General features: G+C 38.7%; 1 protein-coding gene across 1 annotated transcript; it reads left to right on the top strand.

The window, feature by feature from the left end:
- The first annotated feature begins 972 nt into the window (after positions 1-972).
- On the top strand, positions 973-18,661 carry LOC104463080 (taste receptor type 2 member 40-like). The gene is given in 4 exon segments (XM_010075270.1): positions 973-1,075; positions 1,193-1,339; positions 1,342-1,445; positions 18,446-18,661. Coding segments are annotated over 4 exon segments (570 nt in total).
- Positions 18,662-19,808: the final 1,147 nt, after the last annotated feature.

The raw sequence follows: 19,808 nt of genomic DNA, 5'->3' as shown, positions 1-19,808 counted from the left end.
TTACATAGATAGCACCACACCTGAAATTCATTCACTGTATTGTTCTTTGGCAAGCTATTGCAGAAAATAAATGAGAGCCAGATGTGCACAAAGTGAAAATGCTTGCCAAACTGTTGCAGGACTGAAGGAAGAGGAAGAATGTTAACTGTATGATGACCAGATGTAGAAATCAGATCGGCATACATCAACAGGTTTAAGATACTTTAGACATTTGTGTACAAAATTCAGTTCATTGTGTATTTTCTGAAAATATCTTGTATTTCTTGCAGTTTATGATATTGAAATGATCTTTCTCTCCCCCCAGATAGGGGTATGAGAGAGAATACACATATTTGAAACTCTTCTCCATCTTTACGTACATAAATTCAGAGGGTTCTGTGAAAACTGGATTACAACACATTTAAAAATGGATCTGAGTCCTTCAAATACAAATCCCTACTCTGAATTGAAAAGACCATAATTGAATCTTTATCCAATTTCCATGCTTAGAGAAAGCAGCTGAACTAATAATTATCAAAAAATGTAAAATAAGATAAATATTAAATTACTTATGATACTTCTTCCTCTGAGATAAACAGGTGAGCATGTGATGATAACAGCTTGTTGGGATTGGCATTGCCTTGCAAATCTAAATGGAACTATGTTGGCTGGGTGTTCAACTAGCTGCTGGATTTTTATGAAGCTTTGCAAAACAGACTTAGAAACAAATCCAGCGTTATCCAGGACTGCAAAAGGAATCTGGATAAAGTCAGAAAGATCATAATCATCTTATACAAGAACAGTATTTTGCTCCTAATGCAGGTAGTTGAACTCCCAGCCAACATAGTTCCATTTCCTAGAAGTCCTGCCACGGATTCAGTTATAGCAATTGTTAGAAAAAGGAGAGAAAATAACGTGGGCATAGCAGTTAAAGAACACACAATTTTTACTCAGCTTTTCATGGCCTCCTGGAAGCTTTAGATTTGCAGGGCAATGCCAATCCCAACAAGCTGTTATCATCACTGTTTCAAGACAGTTTTTATGTTCCTGAACTACTCCAGCCTGTGGTTTGCTGATTGGCTTAGTGACTACTATTGTAGCAAGGCTGATAGTTATACTCAGTCTTTCTTCATCTGGCTGAAGCAAAGGATTTCCAGTCTTGGATGCTGATAATGTTATCTCTTTTCTACTTTGCAAACCTCTCTTCCTTTCACCTGGGATATCTCCAACATGCACGACAACTTCACTGCTCCTTTGACAAACTCTTCAGAAAGGAGAGTCATAATGGCAGCTAGTTTGTTTTTATCAATTCTTCTCTTCAACACTGGTATAGTTTTGCCTTTAATAGTGTTTGTTGTTGTATCCTGCTGATGAGGTCTCTCTGGATACACACCAGACAAGTGCAAAATAATGCAACTGGCTTCAGGGATCCCAGCTTAGAGGCTCATATTGGTGCCATCAAGTCAGTCTTCCCCTGTCTTTTCCTTCCTTATCCTCTACGTGATTTTTTTTTTCCTTACCTTTAAGCATTAGGGAAGCCATGCGTATAATTGTAAGGGCTGCTTGTCCTGCAGGACATTATATGGTCTTAATCTGGAGCAATCCCAAATTTTCAGAGCTGACAGCCAGGATTTTGCATCACACAAGCTGTCACGTCAGAACTAGATCCATGTAAAAGCTGAGCTTTCTAGTTTAGAACCAAATTAATTAAATTGTAGTCACCAGAGTTATAAGATAATAGGAACATGAATAATTAGATTATGGCCCTGATCTGGAATCATATAGAAGCTGGGAATTAGCTTTACTTAGATGTGATCCTTGTAATGAAGAATTTAAGTTCTCTCCTATTTTAAAATATTATTGCCTGCAGAATATAAGTACTGTACTTGCTGTACTTTCTTTGGAAATCACCACTGTTGCTGTAAAACAGCAGAAAATCAAGGTCAAGTTTCAAGTCATTAATGTAATCACTTGAAATGGTTTAAGTAACAAATCAGACCTTCATGATATAAACAGAACAGACCTGCTTAAGCACAGACATGCTCAAATTCTGTATCTGATTACGAAGCTTGAAGGCTGTTTCAGGTTAGTACAAGCACATAATGAGGATGCTAAGGAATTCCCAGGAATTTAGGAATTTCTTACTGGACGTTTTTGACTGCTTGTTGATTCTTGATAAGTAGAAAAATATCTGTTGATTCTAAAAGCATCTTTAAGGTTCCAGTATGATTCAGTAAGGAATGACACAGACTTTTGAGCTTCCTGCTATTGCTGAACTAGTAGTCAGTGTCTGTGTTCCCAACAAAAAGATACATTGGAAGACTCTCCAAAATCCTGTATTAGAGCTAATAGGAAAAATAGAATAGAATAAAAATGAAGAATAGATTCCTCAAATCTGAAGCATGGATTTGTGTAATTTAAATATTGTCAAATATAATACATTAATAAAATGTTAAAATTAATTAATTAGTATTGTTGAGAAAATAGTTCACCAAGGTTTAAATATATGGCTTGAAATTATCTTTAAACGTTTCTAGAAATTGCACATCTCCATGAAACATCTCAATTTTGACCAGCTATGTCCTGTAATTATTTTCTACACAGGAATCCCTTCAGCTTTAGAAATAAATTAAAATTTCTTGGAAAAATCACATATTTTGGCAGAGTCCAAAATGCAGTACATTATTGTTACATTAGGACTGGAACTCTATGATCCTTTTCAGTTGCAGTGGGATTTTACATTCTTTTAAAGTGAACATCACTGAAATATACACAGCTTGAGCCTTGTGTTGACTAAGCCCATTCTGATTTAAAATATCTGGTTTTGATGTTGTCACAGTCAATCTGTTTGCAGCAATGTATCTGTATTTAAACTGAGTTCATGCCAGAATTGGGTTTTTAAAAAGATTTTAAAATACCAAGTCAAAGAACTATTTCTGTTACAGTCTTTCTGCCCCTCATGACATAAACTGTTCCACAGGTGACAGCAGTGGCTTGCAGAATAATTTGGTATGGCATTCAGAGCTGGTGAAAATTCAGTACAATGACATCATTACATGGCATTTTCACCATCTGTAAAAAATGGTGATTCCCAGCTTAGCACCATGAAACATATATGTTGGGAGGTTTGGTCTATCCTCTGCCCCTCCATAGTGTTCCCTCACTGCCCTTAGAGAAAAAATATGATATTTCTGACCACAGGAGCAAGCAAGACACATGGGGTATGGTCAACCCATAAAACATGTATTTTGTCCTGCTCCAGGCTGAGCTCTAAGATATATGGATGCTCAGCAGGGATACCCTGAACAGCCTCTATCATTTAATTTGGTTTACATTGCATTATTTCTTGTCCATTTCCCCCATAAACAACATAACCATGTTCCTCAGTGGACGTGAGATCTGAAAGAGGTTCCTGTGTTATTTTTCAGACTTTTTAAGTGGGTCTTCCCTCCAAAGCTCTTTGTACTTAGTGAGTTAAATGAAAAAGTTACCTGTGCATTAACATGCATTTTAGAACCTAAGAGGGAAAGTAGACAGAAATACTGGAAAGCACCTTGTGAGGTCAGTCTTCTGGTAGACCTTTCTTTCTGCAACTGACCAGCTAAGTCACTTGTCATATTAATAACAGTATCTTTTAAATGCACTTTATAAACAGTTTACTAAATTCTTGTTGTTCTGTTCGATAAATTATTAAATAAGATAAATATTTATTCTGGGAAAAAATAAACCAGCCTATGTAATTAGTAGTAAAATAATAGCTACTAGAGTTATGATTCTTTGATGTCAAGCATGTTATGTAATAGTAGGCATTTTTTTGTCTTTTCTCTGTTTTGTTTGTAAGCTGGAAGTTGGTTTGATTTCCTCCATTTTAAACTTACAGTTTGCAACCTGAAGAAAGTTAAAAATTCAGCTATCAGACCCTTCTAAAACATCTCAACTATTTGCACACACACCAATGCTACTTAGAGGCACTGGCAGTTCTATTTAATGGTATGGTAAATTAAATCAGGAAACAGGCAAAGTTCAAAGCTCATCCTGTTCTAAGACTAGCAGAATGAGATTATACAAATCATATTTTCTTGTAGCTCTGTTCATTGAGGATCCAGGAAAAAAATCACAATATTTTCTAGGAAACTGCTCAAATGCAGCATAAAACAAAGTTGCCAGCATTTGAAACAAAGCTCTTTTCCACTAAAGAGACTTTTATAGATTTCTGTAATTTACTAGTTTAATCAGAAGCCTTTGTTTTTGCCTGGGGGGCAAATTCCTCATAAATGATTATGTGATGTGATTTCTTTTCCCTGAAGGAGAAGTAGTATAAAATTGCAACATTATGACTATACTTTAACAAGGTATATGGTTTTTAGATTCCTTTGTAGTGGAAAGACAGAAAATTACTTCTGTTATACTGCATGGGACTGTGGACTGCTGAATACTGATGAACCCATACATTGAAAAGGCCTTGAACAAAATGATTAAGAAAAGGCATTACAGTTAGAACTTCAGTTTTGTGATAATATCAATATATTGTATTAAAGTAGCCTATAGATGATTGCTAAATCATAAAATCCTTCATAATAATAAAAAATCATCAATAATTACTTCAGAGAAAAAAAGGACAAGAGCCCTCATTTGTTTTCTAAATCACAGTCTGGCCTCTTTTCCAAGCAATGGAATGGTAATTTGATTCTAGTCATTAGCTCAAGGCAAGAAATGCAAAGATGTGCTATGTAATTGACAGATCACTATAGGATTCTTCTCTGATTTGCATACTCAAAAGCACAGATGGAATTTTCATAACTGAAATTCTGGAAAACATGTTATGGGCTCTATTTCCAGTGCCCATCAGAACATGATTTTACGAAACAGGAAAATCTATCAATAGGTTTACAGATACAGCTCATTCCTCACACACCTTCCTGAAATGAACACTACACATACACACCAACATATACATGCACATGTACATATTGGCAAGCAGGTATCTTTTATGATGGTTCTTTATACCTCTTCCATAAAAATGGAAGGCAGGACTTCAACATTAAACTGGATAGCTACTTAGACTAAACTATACATCTTTTAAAAGGGCACAATTGCTTCATTTTCTTTCATTTTCATGTGGCTTAATTTGTAGAGGTATGGAAATGCAACTGTTACTCACACCTAAAACAGTGTCTCTGATGTGTCAGGTTGCAGAAGTCTCACACAAGCCCAATTTTGCTTTTTAGGCCAATTCACTGAGTTCTCTTTGCATCCACCTTCTTTACTTTTTATTTAAGCAGTGAAAACTCTTAGAATAGTATCTATGTTGCATGAAGGCGAGTTAAAATGTTGATACCTACATTTAGCATTTGAATTATTTTCCTCTGTCCTATGAAATGGAATTATTTTCTTTCTTTTTTGACACCTGGAATGCTACGCTAAGCTCAGAGATGAAAAATGGTATTTCTATTATCTTCAAGTTGTTGCAAAGATACGTGTTCAAAGAATCTAAAATACTGCGTGGACAGATATTCCACTTTTTTGTGATGGTATATATGTGTTTGTGAAAGCCTCAGAGCAGTTAACATCAGTTCCTCCAAAACTGAAGGAAATTTCTGCTAAAAGGATTTGTCATCAAAACACAGTTTGTTGAAACACAATCACAGTAAAGGTGTATCTATAAGTATCTCTTACATTCATATGGGTTCCTAGATCACTTATTTTAAAGGGCTGAAAAAGAGACCAGAATAGAAAACCTCATCTTTCCCAGCAAAAATGTTAATTTAAACACATCTCAGCTTTTCTCTGTGTGTGTGTGTGAAAAGTTGTCTTGAAAGTACATATTTGGACAAAACCATTTTCTGCAGAAATCACCTTTGTAAGGCTTCTAAATTTAAACTTATTCATTGATACAGAGACACTCAGATTTGAAAAGCTGAAGGGACAGACATCAGCCCTAATGGTATAAGAGGAATTAGCTACCAAATTCTTTTCCAGTATTGTTTGAACAAAGCCTAAGTTCTCACTGCATAAGAGCAAGGCATGAAGTAACTCGCACTTTCTGAAGTGGGGAGAGTTGAAAGGGAAGACAAACATGACATATGCTAAGTGCATGACAGAGAGAGCAAAATGGTCAGAGAAAAACTGAAGGAAAAAAGTAGGCTATTGTATGACTGGTTATGAGTACAAGAGACCAGCAATACAAAGGAAAATAATTAATTGGTGGAGCTTTCCTTAATCATCTCTATTGTGTTTTTTTTTCTCAGCATCTGAGTAAATGTTTCTTCACTATTTATGTTGGAGGTCACCACATTTTTCAACTCTGCGACAGCTAGTCTCATCAAAGTCTTCACTGTTTGACCCACTCCTTACATCCAGAGGCATGAGGATAGGGACACATTACACAAATAACCTGTACTATTTCTCAGTGGGTTGTGTCTTTTATGGCAAAACTAGGTCATCTTCTGGAAGAGAAGCAGAGGCAGCAGCATGTTCATACTTGTTCCAATTGCTAGAAGAACAATATAGCCTTTCTGAGGAAGCAAGAAAGTAAGAGAAGGACATTGAATTATAGAAAAATTTCACATACATATATATTTTCCCTGTGTAGTTGAAAACAATTAAGACTGTATTTATGAGGAAGTCACAGTTTTTGTGTTTAGCATTTTTTAGCAGAAAGTAGCTTAGTCTTATAGTTACACCATAAATGAGGCACAATTTTGTATACTGCTGTGCTCATTAAACACATATGAGTCTCAAGGGTTAAGTGGATGACTTGAAACTCCATATGTAGTTTTTAATGTACCCAATATTTTGATGAATAACTCAGTGTAAGGTAATCTTTCAAATTGTTTTGAAGCTCCTTTGTAAAGGTATCATATAATTGTATAATTATTTAGTTTGAATGTAAGTTCTTACTTGAAATGGTATTATAGTTTCACACATTTATAGATAATTTCCTAAGTTTGAATATTTTTAGCTGTTGCATTTGTAAGAAAAACTTCTTAGATTAAATAAGAGTACCATGCTTAGCCCTGTGATTTTTTTCATCAAAAACCACTGTGTTATGGATTAAAGTGTTCTTCATGTCATATCCAAATTTACAAGTGTATGGTATCCATGTGTATTTTTCACAGACTATTTTTTCAATGTTTCACTGACAACAGTGACTTTGAGTTTGAAAATAAGAGTACTGTTACAAATGCTGTTATCTGGTGTAGTTCATCTTTACTAACTCGTTAATCAAAACACTTACAAGCTGTGGTATGCACCTGGTCTCTGACCACAGAGAGAACTCAGAAATACCAGGGCTACAGATGCCACAGCTACATATTTAGGAGAAGACTACAGAGGAATTACCTTGTGAAGCAGCATTACTAGTCTCATGTATGGGTATCATCATGCAAGCAGGTTGGCTATTCTTGAGGAGTAACTTTGGTTATTGTTGCACTTCTTCACATTTTTGTGACTTGTCAGCAATAACTCATCCTAAACAATGGTAGTGTCAAATATAAAGATAAGTCATTGCTCTGTTAGGAGCAACAACTGTGCTATTTCTGCAAGCCAGAAGGGTACTTAACCTTTATATAACAAGTTGTAAGAAAGACAGATTTGAAATAGAAGTCCAAAAAACACTGGAAGAAACTTCTAACATTTTCTAGATGTCTCATTGCTTGTCTTTGAAGCCTGGAGTTTCAGTTCTGCAAGCACCAAGAAGTACTCTAATATTTCTGACTTGAATTCTGGTGGAATGAAAAAATAACCCTAGGTAAAGTAGCACATACATTTGCTGTGCATTATGTTTGCCCTGCCCAGATGCAACATAAATCAATAGAGTTGAACAGCTTCAAAGATCGAATCACAACTGCCTTATTTTCGTTAAGAGTTAGTAGGAGAGGGGTGGGGTTCTCCTCCCTTTCCTTGTCTACTCTCTAGAATATTTTTTCAAGGAAGAGAGCCTGGATTTAGTGTCTTTTGCAACCTGATAACATGCACAGAAACATACCAGCAAGACCTTACTAAGTTGTAAGAGTGAAGGGAGTTGGGTGAATAGGAGGTTCTCTCCACTTGCTTGGTGGAGATGTTTCTTAGCATAATAGTAATTGGACACAACAGGAAAAAGTGACTACCATTTAAAATATTAACTGTCCTGAGGTAAGAGAGCAGAGCCCTTGTTTCCAGTTCCTTTTCTATCCATGGATTATCAGGTTTACATGAAACATTTATTGGATAAGAATTCAATAGAAATGGGGGGAAAAAAGCAGATGCACTCCTACATATAGGAGCTGAAGTGTCTTCCTGGGAATCTGATGTCATGGTCATGTTTGTACTATACACTCATGGCCTATGTTTTTCTGTAGAACAATCCTAGGTGTTGGTTGTTTGTACATACATCATCATTTTAAACAACCTCTAGAGCCTTGGTTATTGATATTAGCTAGGTCAGCTCTATTCTAGGTGTATGATACTCAATTTTACTTTCCTGTTCAGGAAGCAGTTACAAAGCAGATGCAGTTTAACTGGCACAGCTTGCAATTAATTCCTTACTTTTTTATTGCCTGTTCTTTCTGGGCACAAGATGGAATTGTACAGAAAGATGGTACACAGGTTAAACAAAGAAAGAGTTAAATGATCCAAACAGAATATGCAAACAGCCATTCACTGTAGTTTATGTCCTTGTGATTACTGATTGGGCTTTTATAATCAAAGCATTCTTTCCTGAGCTAAGGGAAATAGAAAATCCTGTTGCATCTTTGAGGCTTTCCAGGAGATCCACAACTTTGTCTTTATCTGGGTATGTATCTTAAGAGCAGCACTGTCATCCTGATTTTAGTTTGATTAATGCCTATACACAGATGGTATTTGTGAAAGGTGAGAATTTTACGACAGCATCTTGAAAATGTCTAATTTAAGTTATATATAATACAAAAATAAAAAACCTCAAAAGATGAGTCAAAAGTGACTAATCATACTTGATATCCAAATTTTCAGTGCTGAAATTATTTCCTTGAAAAGATATAGGCACTCTTCTATTCTCCAAACTTGAAAATTTAAGGATTCTATCAGACATACATAGTAGGAGCATTTAAAACTCTGAATAGATTTTCTCCTTTTGTGTGTATATATATATATATACACACATATACATGTGACATTAGGTTTATTGCAAATTCCATTTCCCTTGACAGAAGATTATGCCATGGAGAAACCCAGACCACAAACAATATTTACTTTAATGTCTTTTATTAATTAAGCTATTTTATTATATTTTTAATTAATAGATAGCTATTCACACAGTACATACACTTACCTCCTTACATAGTTCCCTCTTTCTCTTTCTGTTTCACATACACACACACACACCCCTACATACATGCACACTCATAGTAACTTGGTCAGAATAATGGCTGAGAGACCAACGTCACCTATTTATTCAACAGCTGTGCAACAGCAGTGTTCAGAAAATTCCTAAAGGGATCCTGTCATCAAATATACTTATTCATATGTGTTCATATATATACCTATCTTTGTATATAATCTTTTAGTCTTTGTATATAATAGTTGCTGCCTCCTCGGCTGTGCGATGAGTTATTCAACCTGCTGTTGACAGTGTGTGCTGGTGACTGTGCACCCATTCATCAGTCTTCTTTATCAGTTCCTGTAGATTCAACAGTACCACTGGTCCTGGGAGTGTATTAGTTGCTGGGAGACTTTCTCATGGTATCTCTAAGTATGTAGTTTTCAGTTCTTACACCTGCTGCTTTCTGGTAGCTATTTCTCCACCTACACCCTACACAAACTCACACAGAACAATTTTATGGAGTAGTGATGATATTTTTTTGCAAGATCTTATGCTAGAACAGTGAGCATGAAGGGCTGCTCAGATTGTTTTTGTAATCTTCCTTCCCACTCCTTTTTTTTTCCCACAGTACCAGATATAAGTGAGGTTTTTTTCTGTATTTCTCCTGTATGTGTAGGATTCACTCACACACTCCTAATGTAATTACAAAAGGAAAACAAAATTAAAATATTAGTGATAATCAATCACTGGCACTAAAGGAAGAAAATTGGCAAACATTGTGAGCAGCAGTAGAAAGCTGATTAGTGACTGATTTGCATCCCTAGGATCACCATCTGAAATCACTTTCTTAAGCTAGAACCAAGTTATTTTCAGTCTCACTCTTTCTGAATCTTTCTTTGATATGCACTTTGAAATGCACTTCACAATTACTTCTACGAAGTGGTTTCCTGTCATCCCTAACACACAGAATCATAGGATCATAGAATGGTTTGGGTTGGAAAGGACCTTAGAGATCATGCAGCTCCAGCCCCCCTGCTCTGGGCAGGGACACCTCCCACCAGCCCAGGTTACTCAAAGCCTCATCCAGCCTGGCCTTGAACCCCTCCAGGGATGGGGCATCCACAGCTTCTCTGGGTAACCTGTTCCAGTGTCTCACCACCCTCAGAGTAAAAAATTTCTTCCTTATATCTAATCTAAATCTACCCTCTCTCAGCCTAAAATCTTTACCCCTTGTCCTGTCACTATAATCCCTAATTAAGAGTGCTTCACCATCCCTTCTGTAGTCCCCCTTCAGGTACTGGAAGGCTGCTATTAGGTCTCCTCAGAGCCTTCTTTTCTCCAGGCTGAACAACCCCAACTCTCTCAGTCTGTCCTCATAGAGGAGGTGCTCCAGCCCTCTGCCTATCTTTGTGGCTCTCCTCTGGACTCTCTCCAACAGGTCCATGTTTTTTTTATATTAGGGGCCCCACAGCTCAACCCAGTACTCCAGGTGAGGTCTCGCGAGAGCAGAGCAGAGGGGGAGTATCACCTCCTTCAACCTGTTGCTAATGCTTCTTTTGATGCATCCCAGGACACGGTTGTCTTTCTCGGCTGCAAGTACACACTGCTGGCTCATGTTGAGCTTCTCATCAACCAATGCCCCCAAGTCCTTCTCCTCAGGACTGCTCTCAATCCATTCTCCTCCCAGACTCTATCTGTGCTTGGGATTGCCTCGACCCACGTGCAGGACCTTGCACTTGGCCTTGTTGAACTTTGTGAGGTTTGCATTGGCCCACTTCTCAAGCCTGTCAGGGTCTCTCTGGATGACATCCTGAATGCTTACTTGAATCACATAGAAACCTAGACACTGTGACTACGTTAACAATGCTACTCACTTCAGGCTAGATGTTCCTTCAGTGTGATTTTAGCTGTGACCTTGAAGAGGTTCTAGTATGGACTGCGACTTGTAACACATGTCATAAAACATTACTTTGCTAATCATTACCACAGAATTCCAAAGACATACTATTCTATGTTTATGGAAGGTCAGCCTTGAAAAACAGTTGTTCTTAATTTTTCCATTTGTGTTCCTTGGCTTGCTTTCTGTTTCACAATTTTTAAGACTTTTATCTATCACTGTCAATTAACCCAGGTCATAGCAGGGTTTAATGACAACTTGGAACCATCCTTTTTTCCCTGATGAATTTCTGTATCTCACTTTCTCTGGATATGAGGTGTGAAGACAGCATAGCCTCCAGCATGATGAGGGGTTGTGCTTCCTTGACCCTACAGAAGGCTGTTGCAAGTCAATATGAATACGCAAGAACACGTTTGACCCAATCTCCAGCATAGCCAGCATCAGCAGCCCCATGTGCATGTCTGTACTTTTCTTCTGTGTATATTTGGGGAGGGAGGCCAACAGAGGGATATGCATTGGGTTTAGAACTATGAAGAACTTACAGGAGGTTCATGGCTTCCCATTCAAAGATCTGCCACATGATCCACACAGCTCACCAAAAATGGAGGTTATGGGCTACATATAGCAGTACTGTCAACTCCTCCATTCCCCTTGAACCAGAAGGACACAAAGTACATCCTGAATAGGATTTCCTTTTGTATTGTATTCAAGACTGCTTGCAGCTGTGGTAGGGATTGGTCACGTTAATGCTCTTTCCTGTCTCCACTCCATATTCAGCAAGTTAGCTGTCTGGCAAGCTTCTTCAAGGGATCTTGGGTGTTTTATGGGAATTCTCTGGTGTTTTCTGGCATGCATATATCGTAGCAGCATGTGGATACCTGAAGGAGACGTCAGAGTGTTTTGGGTCACAGTTATCTCCACAGTGGCCTTCAGGAAACACAGAAAATGTGTCCAGGACCACCAGCCAGCTGGCAATGGTTTTGTGCAGTTGTTGGCCTGCACTGAGGCTCCCATTCATGTGGAATTGCTTCTGTATACTGAACCAACCTCTGGATGTTCAAATGTGAGGTGCTAAGGTCCCTTTTCATTTTTTTTTCACGTGTCTTTGAACAACTTTAGGGATTTGATGGTGTTTCCTGGTTTAGCCACCCTTAATGGCTTTGGAGTGGCAGGAGTGAGAGATCTGGAAACCCCTGTTGTCAAGTATTGTCTCAAATTTTCCAACATTTGGGGATATGTTATGACACAGCCTAGCACTTTTAGGTTCTGCTAGCTCATCCACCATACCCAAATAGCTCAAGAAGAGAGTCCAACGCCACTGGCTACCTCATGCTTACTGGCTTTTTGGAGCACAGCTTTCCCTAGGCCTGTATCCTGATTCCTTCAGAAGGAAGTTTACATCCATGAGGTGCTGCCCCTTCCCTGGCATTTCTGGGCACAGCTGATTCCACTGCATCTGCAGGAGCTCCACAGCAGTGTTTGGTTTCAGCAGTTGTCTGACAAGAATTTTTTTCTGCTTTTGCTGATTTTCTTATGTTTGGGGTGTTTCGTAGCCTAATTTGACACATTTTAGTGTAGTACACACAGATGCAGATGGAGATGGTCATGGTTTCTCTCTGCCTTTAAGCCTCTCTGCCCTTTTATTGAGGGTCATAAATCAAATCTGAGATGTACTGAAGGAGTGATTGTTTCTTTCAAGTATTCAGTGACATGTTTTCTAACAATAACGTTCGAGAGTATGTGCTCATTCAGAGTTTCCACATTGTAAGTACTAAAGCTCAGAACTATTTTTTTAACCTCTTTAAGGGTCAAGATTCCTGTGCCACCACTAAGTTCATAGGATATGCAAATTTCAGGTTAACAAGTAAAAATATGTTAAGGATATCTGGCTAATGGCTATACACATATACACAGAAAACAATCAGAAACCAGTGGCAAATCAATAAGTTGGCCAACCTAATCCCTCTGAATCAGCTACTCCTAAAACCATTGAAGATGACTAATTTAGTAATTGTCCCTGTTGTAAAACACTCAACGGTGATTCAATTCTTTTTGGAATGCAATGCAAACGAAGGCAGACTACTGCGTAAAGGAGTACAGAAGTTAAAATGGGGAACTTGGGAGAAGAGGAGAGTTTGAGAATTAAATAATGGAATTTTGGGAAAGTAGAGGATGAAGCAGAGGATGTTTCCAGGGAATAGGAAGGAATATGTTATGGAGGAAAATGGAGCAACAGGGGAAGGGGAGTACAAAAGATGCCATTGCACATAAGCATTAAACTCCTCTGGCCAGTCCCTCCATGTGATCACTACAGAGTGTCCTGCCTTCTTATTAAATTTTAACTGCTTTCATGTGTCATGTGTGTATGCTCTCTATTTCTTCTGCGTGTATGGTCTGCCATCAAACTACAAGCTGGACTCACTGGTGAGTACAGTGAGAAGTTTAGGAGCTAGGTACTGGAGAATCTGAGGATCCAGGGGCCAGCTACCAGAGAGACTTGATCCACTGTTTTTAATCTGTGCCTTCAACTTCAGGGATGAAAGGTTTAAATATTTATCTTACCATAAGTTTCTTTTAAAAAGGAAAAGTGGTACAGAAGGAAATAATAGCCACAAAAGGAAACCACTAAAGTTTCCATGTATAAATGAAAATGTCTCAGAGAAAGTGCACTGAAAACATTTGCCCTAGACCACGATTCAAAGAAGAAGTCACTAAAACTTTACTTTTAATTTGTTGAGCTCTTGGGGACAGAGACATTCAATAGATCATAAGAATAAAATAGAGTTTATTCTGAAACTGAATGACATCTTAACTTTTCCTGCAATATAAATCATATTGGCTTGCACTTGAGCACTCACTAAAAACAAATTTTTTCAAATATATGCATTTCTTTAAAGGATGCTTTCCTCAAGTCACACTTTCATTGGAAAATTTCTGACTCCCACTTCTCCAAAAGCTTAACAAAATGTGTGACTAGCTTTTGGAAGCTTTTGAAAAATACATTCATAAAGATTCACAAAGGTAAATACCACTCCAGATGACTTAATTTCAGATGTTTGTTTAAACCATTGTCAGTTTGAGATACAGAGATCAACCTGTTTCAAGGAGTAGGCTTAACTTAACCACAGGATGCACTTCATTTCTCTGAAACTCAAAACCCTTCCAGCACAGCCCAAGTAAGGAAGAAAGTGGTTTCCTTCCTAACTGCTTGTTTTCCTTCAGACACCCAAACTTTACCCTAGCATTAAATGTATAATCAGCACCATCTCTTAACTCCATTTATGCTTTGTTTCAAGATAACAGCAATTCAAAGACACATATATAGCCCCAAAACAAGTTTTGAAGGAGCCTCTATTAACATTGGACCACAAGACATGTTTGTGTGTGAGTGTTTATCTTTCTCACTCACTTTCGTAGACTTCTAGAACTGGAGATCTTAAGACCTGGAGGCAGCTTTGAGAAATGCGCACAGACTTCTGTACAGAAGGGTTCATGTTTTGATTAAATACATTTAATAGCACTGTAGGACAAATATTTAAGAAACTGGTTTTCATCTGTAAGCCTAGCAGTTTGCAGGCTTACTAGAAGCCCTTACTGATGGCACTATCTGGTAAGCAGAGAGTACAGCAGTTCTTCCTGAACACTACAGTGCCACAGTTGCCACAGTGTTGGGGAAGTAGCTCCCTCACCTGCCCACCTTTGGGATGCTAGAGAGGCTGACAGGGATAAGCAGCCAAGGGGCAGCAAAAGCAGCTGCAGGATGACAGTCACTGGAATGCTGTCTGGCTATGCTGGGTGGGGACTGACAAATCACAAATAAGTATTTGCTGCACTCACTCTGCCAATTTTAGTTGGAAAACTGTGTGCCCCTGCAGTCAAAAGTGTGGAAAACAGAGCTCTACAAGGATACAGTTCCTGTCATTCAAGGGGTAACACTATGTCAGCATGTGGGAGAGGGAATTAAAACAATCAGGCAAGAGTTGTTTGCCTCTTGGTTATGTTGCAGTGAGTGACATATTTTAAAATTCTAAGTTTTAATGTGCAGGAACCATAAGGTATAAAATTGATATAGATACAAGAGAACTGTATCCAAAAGGACTGGAGGCAAAGATTACTGCTGCAAGCTGAAATCATGGGATAGGAGAGTGTCTTGTGGGACACATGCTAGCTTATGTATCAGCTCAGGTTCTACATTTCTGTCATAAAAGCCCATATTGGGTGAATTTGTATGAAGGAGCAGTGCCTAAGTGTGTGAATGGAAAAGAGTAACCAGAAATCAGATCAAGGAAAAGACAAGTAGGTGCTGAGAGGCAGCATGTAAAAGTCTCCCAAGAATACATAAGGTCTGGAGACTCTCAGCCCTGTGGATCCACAAGAACAGAAAAACTCAGAATCTCAAGTCTGTCAGGATTGTCAGGGTCTCTTTGTTGGTTGTATAATTTAGAACACATCCTAGGATGCAGTGACTTCTATGTACAAAGATAAAAGATATACACCTGCTGAAAAATGGGCCCTAAAGGACCTTTCTGAGCTCAGTTGGTAGCTCCCAGCATGAAAAACCTTTGCTTCTGGGAGAGGCCTCCCAGCTCTTGCTTTAAACAAGTAACTTATCAGTGAAGGTCTGAGTGTGAGGCAATAATTGAGCATACTGTGTGAATAGTTATCTGCTATTAATAATAACAGCTTGATTCTATTAACAGTTCAACTAGTAAAAGGTGATTTAATAAACATTGATTGTAATCTTTTTCTCACTTGACTTGAACAGTTATCAGGAAAATTTACAGTTCCACTCATGAAACCATCCTGTCCTTGCTTGACTCTAGGGTTACAACAGGCTCACCAGTGGTTGTCTGCCTGAGTCCCATTGTACCTCATTTGACCAATAAATATTCCTTTAATACTGGTCGTTCCCCCTTCACTGACCTGCCTCCCTGGCATTTTGCTGGTCACAGCATAGGGAAATCTGAGATTTTGCATGTCCATCATCAAGTACCAGGTAAAAATGCTACTTGGTTGCTATGGAGTAAGGTCTTTCTGTTTACTCTACACCAGTCTTCTTTTGTTCATATCCAGATTTACTTCTCTGGATAGCTCCAGAAAACAGAGGAGGCTGTAGTTCTATCACATCTTGCGCTATGTATTCTATAAGTTTTTACAGCAAAAGTATCATTTATACAGAAGGTTTGTCGTGGTAATTCCTGAATTATGGGGCAAGGGATTTAAGGAGACCACCTCAGTCATCAAGTCTACACTTGTGTTAACTGAAGGAAATGTGCCCAGTAATTCCTTTCAGTGATTATGACCTTGGTCATTACTAGAAAACTTTTTTTCTGTTACCATTTTTATGGGAAGCTCATTCCAAAACCTAATTTTTCTGATTGTTAGAAGCCTCTTTGTAACATCCAGTCTTGTTTGTGTTCACAGAAACTTTATACGCTTATTGACATTATACAGGGCTTGTTCTGGTTAGTGTTAACTTGTCTGAAAATACTTAGAAGCAGAAGTTTGTTTTGTTAGGCTGACACTTTTTGTTAGTGACTTCATCACCCTTTGACTGTAAATGGAATTTATATTCCTTTGATCATGCTTGATGAACTTCTTTGTATTCCAACTCTAGTACATAATTTTGGTTATACATGAGCAAAATTCTTTACTGTAAAAAATACTCTATAGAGTGACCTTAATAATCCTCTATCTGTAGTGCAAATTCTCAACTGACACAGCCTAGAATTGCATTTGTCTTTTTTTATAATCATATGGTTCCTGTTCATTGATTACAGAATGACAAGACCTAGGCATTTTTCTTCCTTTTATGTGGTAATGTGTTTCATCCAGTCGCCTTACCCTCATCCTCAAGTTATTTCCTTCCTTCTTGGAACTGTTGATGCATCCTAGCTTTGCACCACCAGCCCAGATTACTCTTCCTGCTGTCTTAAGGGAACACCATGCTTGCTTAAGTAGACTATCTTGATCATTTTATCTTCCAAAAAGTACTTTTCTTCTATATGGAATGGTAACAGGTCTGCTTTTAAAAATATTTCCAACAGAAGAAAACACAAAGGGATGTTGGTATCACAAGTGTGTCTTCCTCATGAGAAGAGGAAGAAAGAAAAAAAAACAAAAAACAAAAAACAGAGCCTCATAACAGAAAAACCAGAAACAGAAAACAGAAAAAAAATTGAGTCAAACTCAAAAACTGAAGTCCTAAAATCCATAAAAGTCCTAAAATCTATAGTGGCACAGAGTTTTGATAGGATTAGTATTGCAGCAGAACTGGGGTATGACATGATGAGAAAACAGAGGTAAAACTTGAAATTAGAAATAGACAAAAAATGCAAACCAGACAATTTCAGGTGGAAAAAAGGAAATGAGCTTTAAGGGAAAAAAGGGAAATATAGCTCATTGTAGAAGAAGGAACTACTGAAGATGAAAAAGGGTTCTCTCTAACAGACAGAATAGAGAGCCTCTTGAATATTTAAAGTGTGCCTTCCACATCTGCTATATGTACAAGCAGAAATAACAGGCATAATATTAAATCCAGCATAATTTTCTCTATCCCTAATTCAAATCAACCAAAATTTTTTAACAGAAAGGGAGATTTGGAAGAACAAGGATGAAAGATATACTGTAAATTTAAAGACCTTTAATAAGCTACTTCTAAGAAAGAAAGGCACTAAATTAAATAGCAGGGGGGTTGGAACTTGATGATCTTTAAGGGCCTTTCCAACCCTAGCCATTCTATGATTCTATGATTCTAAAGTATCTACTTGTTTAAAAAAACTTATGATGGAGATGGAACTTGCCTTTCAAAAGTCTATTACCCTCAAGAAAAGAAAAAAAAAACCACAACACAAAATAAAAGTTAAAAAAGAAACATTCCAATTCTGAGAAACTGAAAGGCTTGTTCTCTAGACCCTTCACCAGCTTCATTGCTCTTCTTTGGAAGCACTCCAGCACCTCAATGTCTTTCTTGTACTGAGGGGCCCAAAACTGAACACAATATTTGAGTTGTGGCCTCACCAGTGCTGAGTACAGGGGCACAATCCCTTCCCTAGTCCTGCTGGCCACACTATTGCTGATACAAGCCAGGATGCTATTGGCGTTCTTGGCCACCTGGGCACACTGCTGGCTCCTGTTCAGCGGGCTGTTGACCAACACGGCCAGGTCCTTTTCTGCCAGGAAGCTTTTCAGTCACCTTTCCCCAAGCCTGCAGCATTGCATGGAGTTGTGAGGAAAGTGCAGGACCTGGCATTTAACCTTGTTGAATCTCATACAATTGGCCTCAGCCTATCAATCCAGCCTGTCCAGATCCTTTGAAATCTCATACAATTGGCCTCAGCCTATCAATTCAGCCTGTCCAGATCCTTCGAAAGAGCCTTCCTACCCTCAAGCAGATCGACACTCCTGCCCAACTTGATGTCATCTGCAAACTTACTGAGGGCATATGCAGTGCCCTCATCCAGATCACTGATAAAGATATTAAACAAAACTGGCCCAAATAAAGAGCCCTGGGGAACAAACATCACTTGTGGCCATCCACCAACTGAATTTAAATCCATTCACCACAACTGTTTAGGCCCAGCCATCCAGACAGTTTTTTACCCAGTGAAGAGTATACCCAACCAAGCCATGGGCAGCCAGTTTCTCCAGGAGAATGCTGTGGGAAACAGTGTCAAAGGCTTTACTAATGTCCAGGTAAACAACATCCAAAGCCTCTCCCTCTAAGTGGGTCATCTTGTCATAGAAGGAGATCAGGTTGGTCAAGTGGAACCTGTCTTTCATAAACCCATGCTGACTAGGCCTGATCACCTGGTTGTTCTGTATGAGCTGTGTGATGACACTCAAGATGATCGGCTCCATAAAACATAACACTATTTTATATGTGAGAAAATATGCATGCATTACTGCAGGTAGCGTCCTTACTTGGTTTGGCAACCTTCACTGATAGAGGAGAAGAGGGTTGTTCTGCTGTATTGCAGCAGTGGATAAGACCTTGAAGGTGCAGCTGTCTTTCATACTGTCCTGTCTCTGCAGTGCTGCTATACTACTCCTCGTCAGCCCCTGTGATTGCATTGGACCTTTGCATGAATCCCTGAACTGGTTTCACTTACTGTTAGGGACTGGACCACTACCCATCCCCTCCCAGCTGATCCATGTTTATGTCTCAAACAACGGGCAGAACATTTTCTAAAGAGACTCCACCAGGAGTGCTTGGGCAGAGCACTCAAGACAAAACATTTCTAAAGAAGAGACACCACCATGTCTAGGAGAAAAGTTCTTTTGTGAATGAACATTAGCAAGTTGTTAATGTCTTGCGTGACTGGCACACCTGTTGAGGTGGGGCATGGGTGCTGAGGGCTGGAGTCATCTCCTCAGTGGAGAAACAGCTGCCACCCCCACCACGAAGGCAACCTGGATGCAGGGCTGTTGCGCCCCCATGAATGTCAACCCTGAAGGTGATCTGGATGTTGGGCCACCCACCCCAAGTGGTCATCCAGGACTGGACCAGACCAAACTGTATAAAAGGTGAGCCTGAACTGTACTCCCCATCGACCCATCACCATCCCACACAAGGAGTTTCTGTCTGAAATGAAGATTTCTGCCTGGAGAAGACATGTGCTGGATTGGTGATGTTCTCTGTTTACATTT

Source organism: Pterocles gutturalis, unplaced genomic scaffold (assembly GCF_000699245.1).
Source record: "Pterocles gutturalis isolate BGI_N339 unplaced genomic scaffold, ASM69924v1 scaffold15952, whole genome shotgun sequence".
Taxonomy (NCBI): Eukaryota; Metazoa; Chordata; class Aves; order Pterocliformes; family Pteroclidae; genus Pterocles; species Pterocles gutturalis.
Note: the sequence above shows the minus strand (reverse complement) of the source record. Positions and strands in the feature narration are given on the sequence as shown.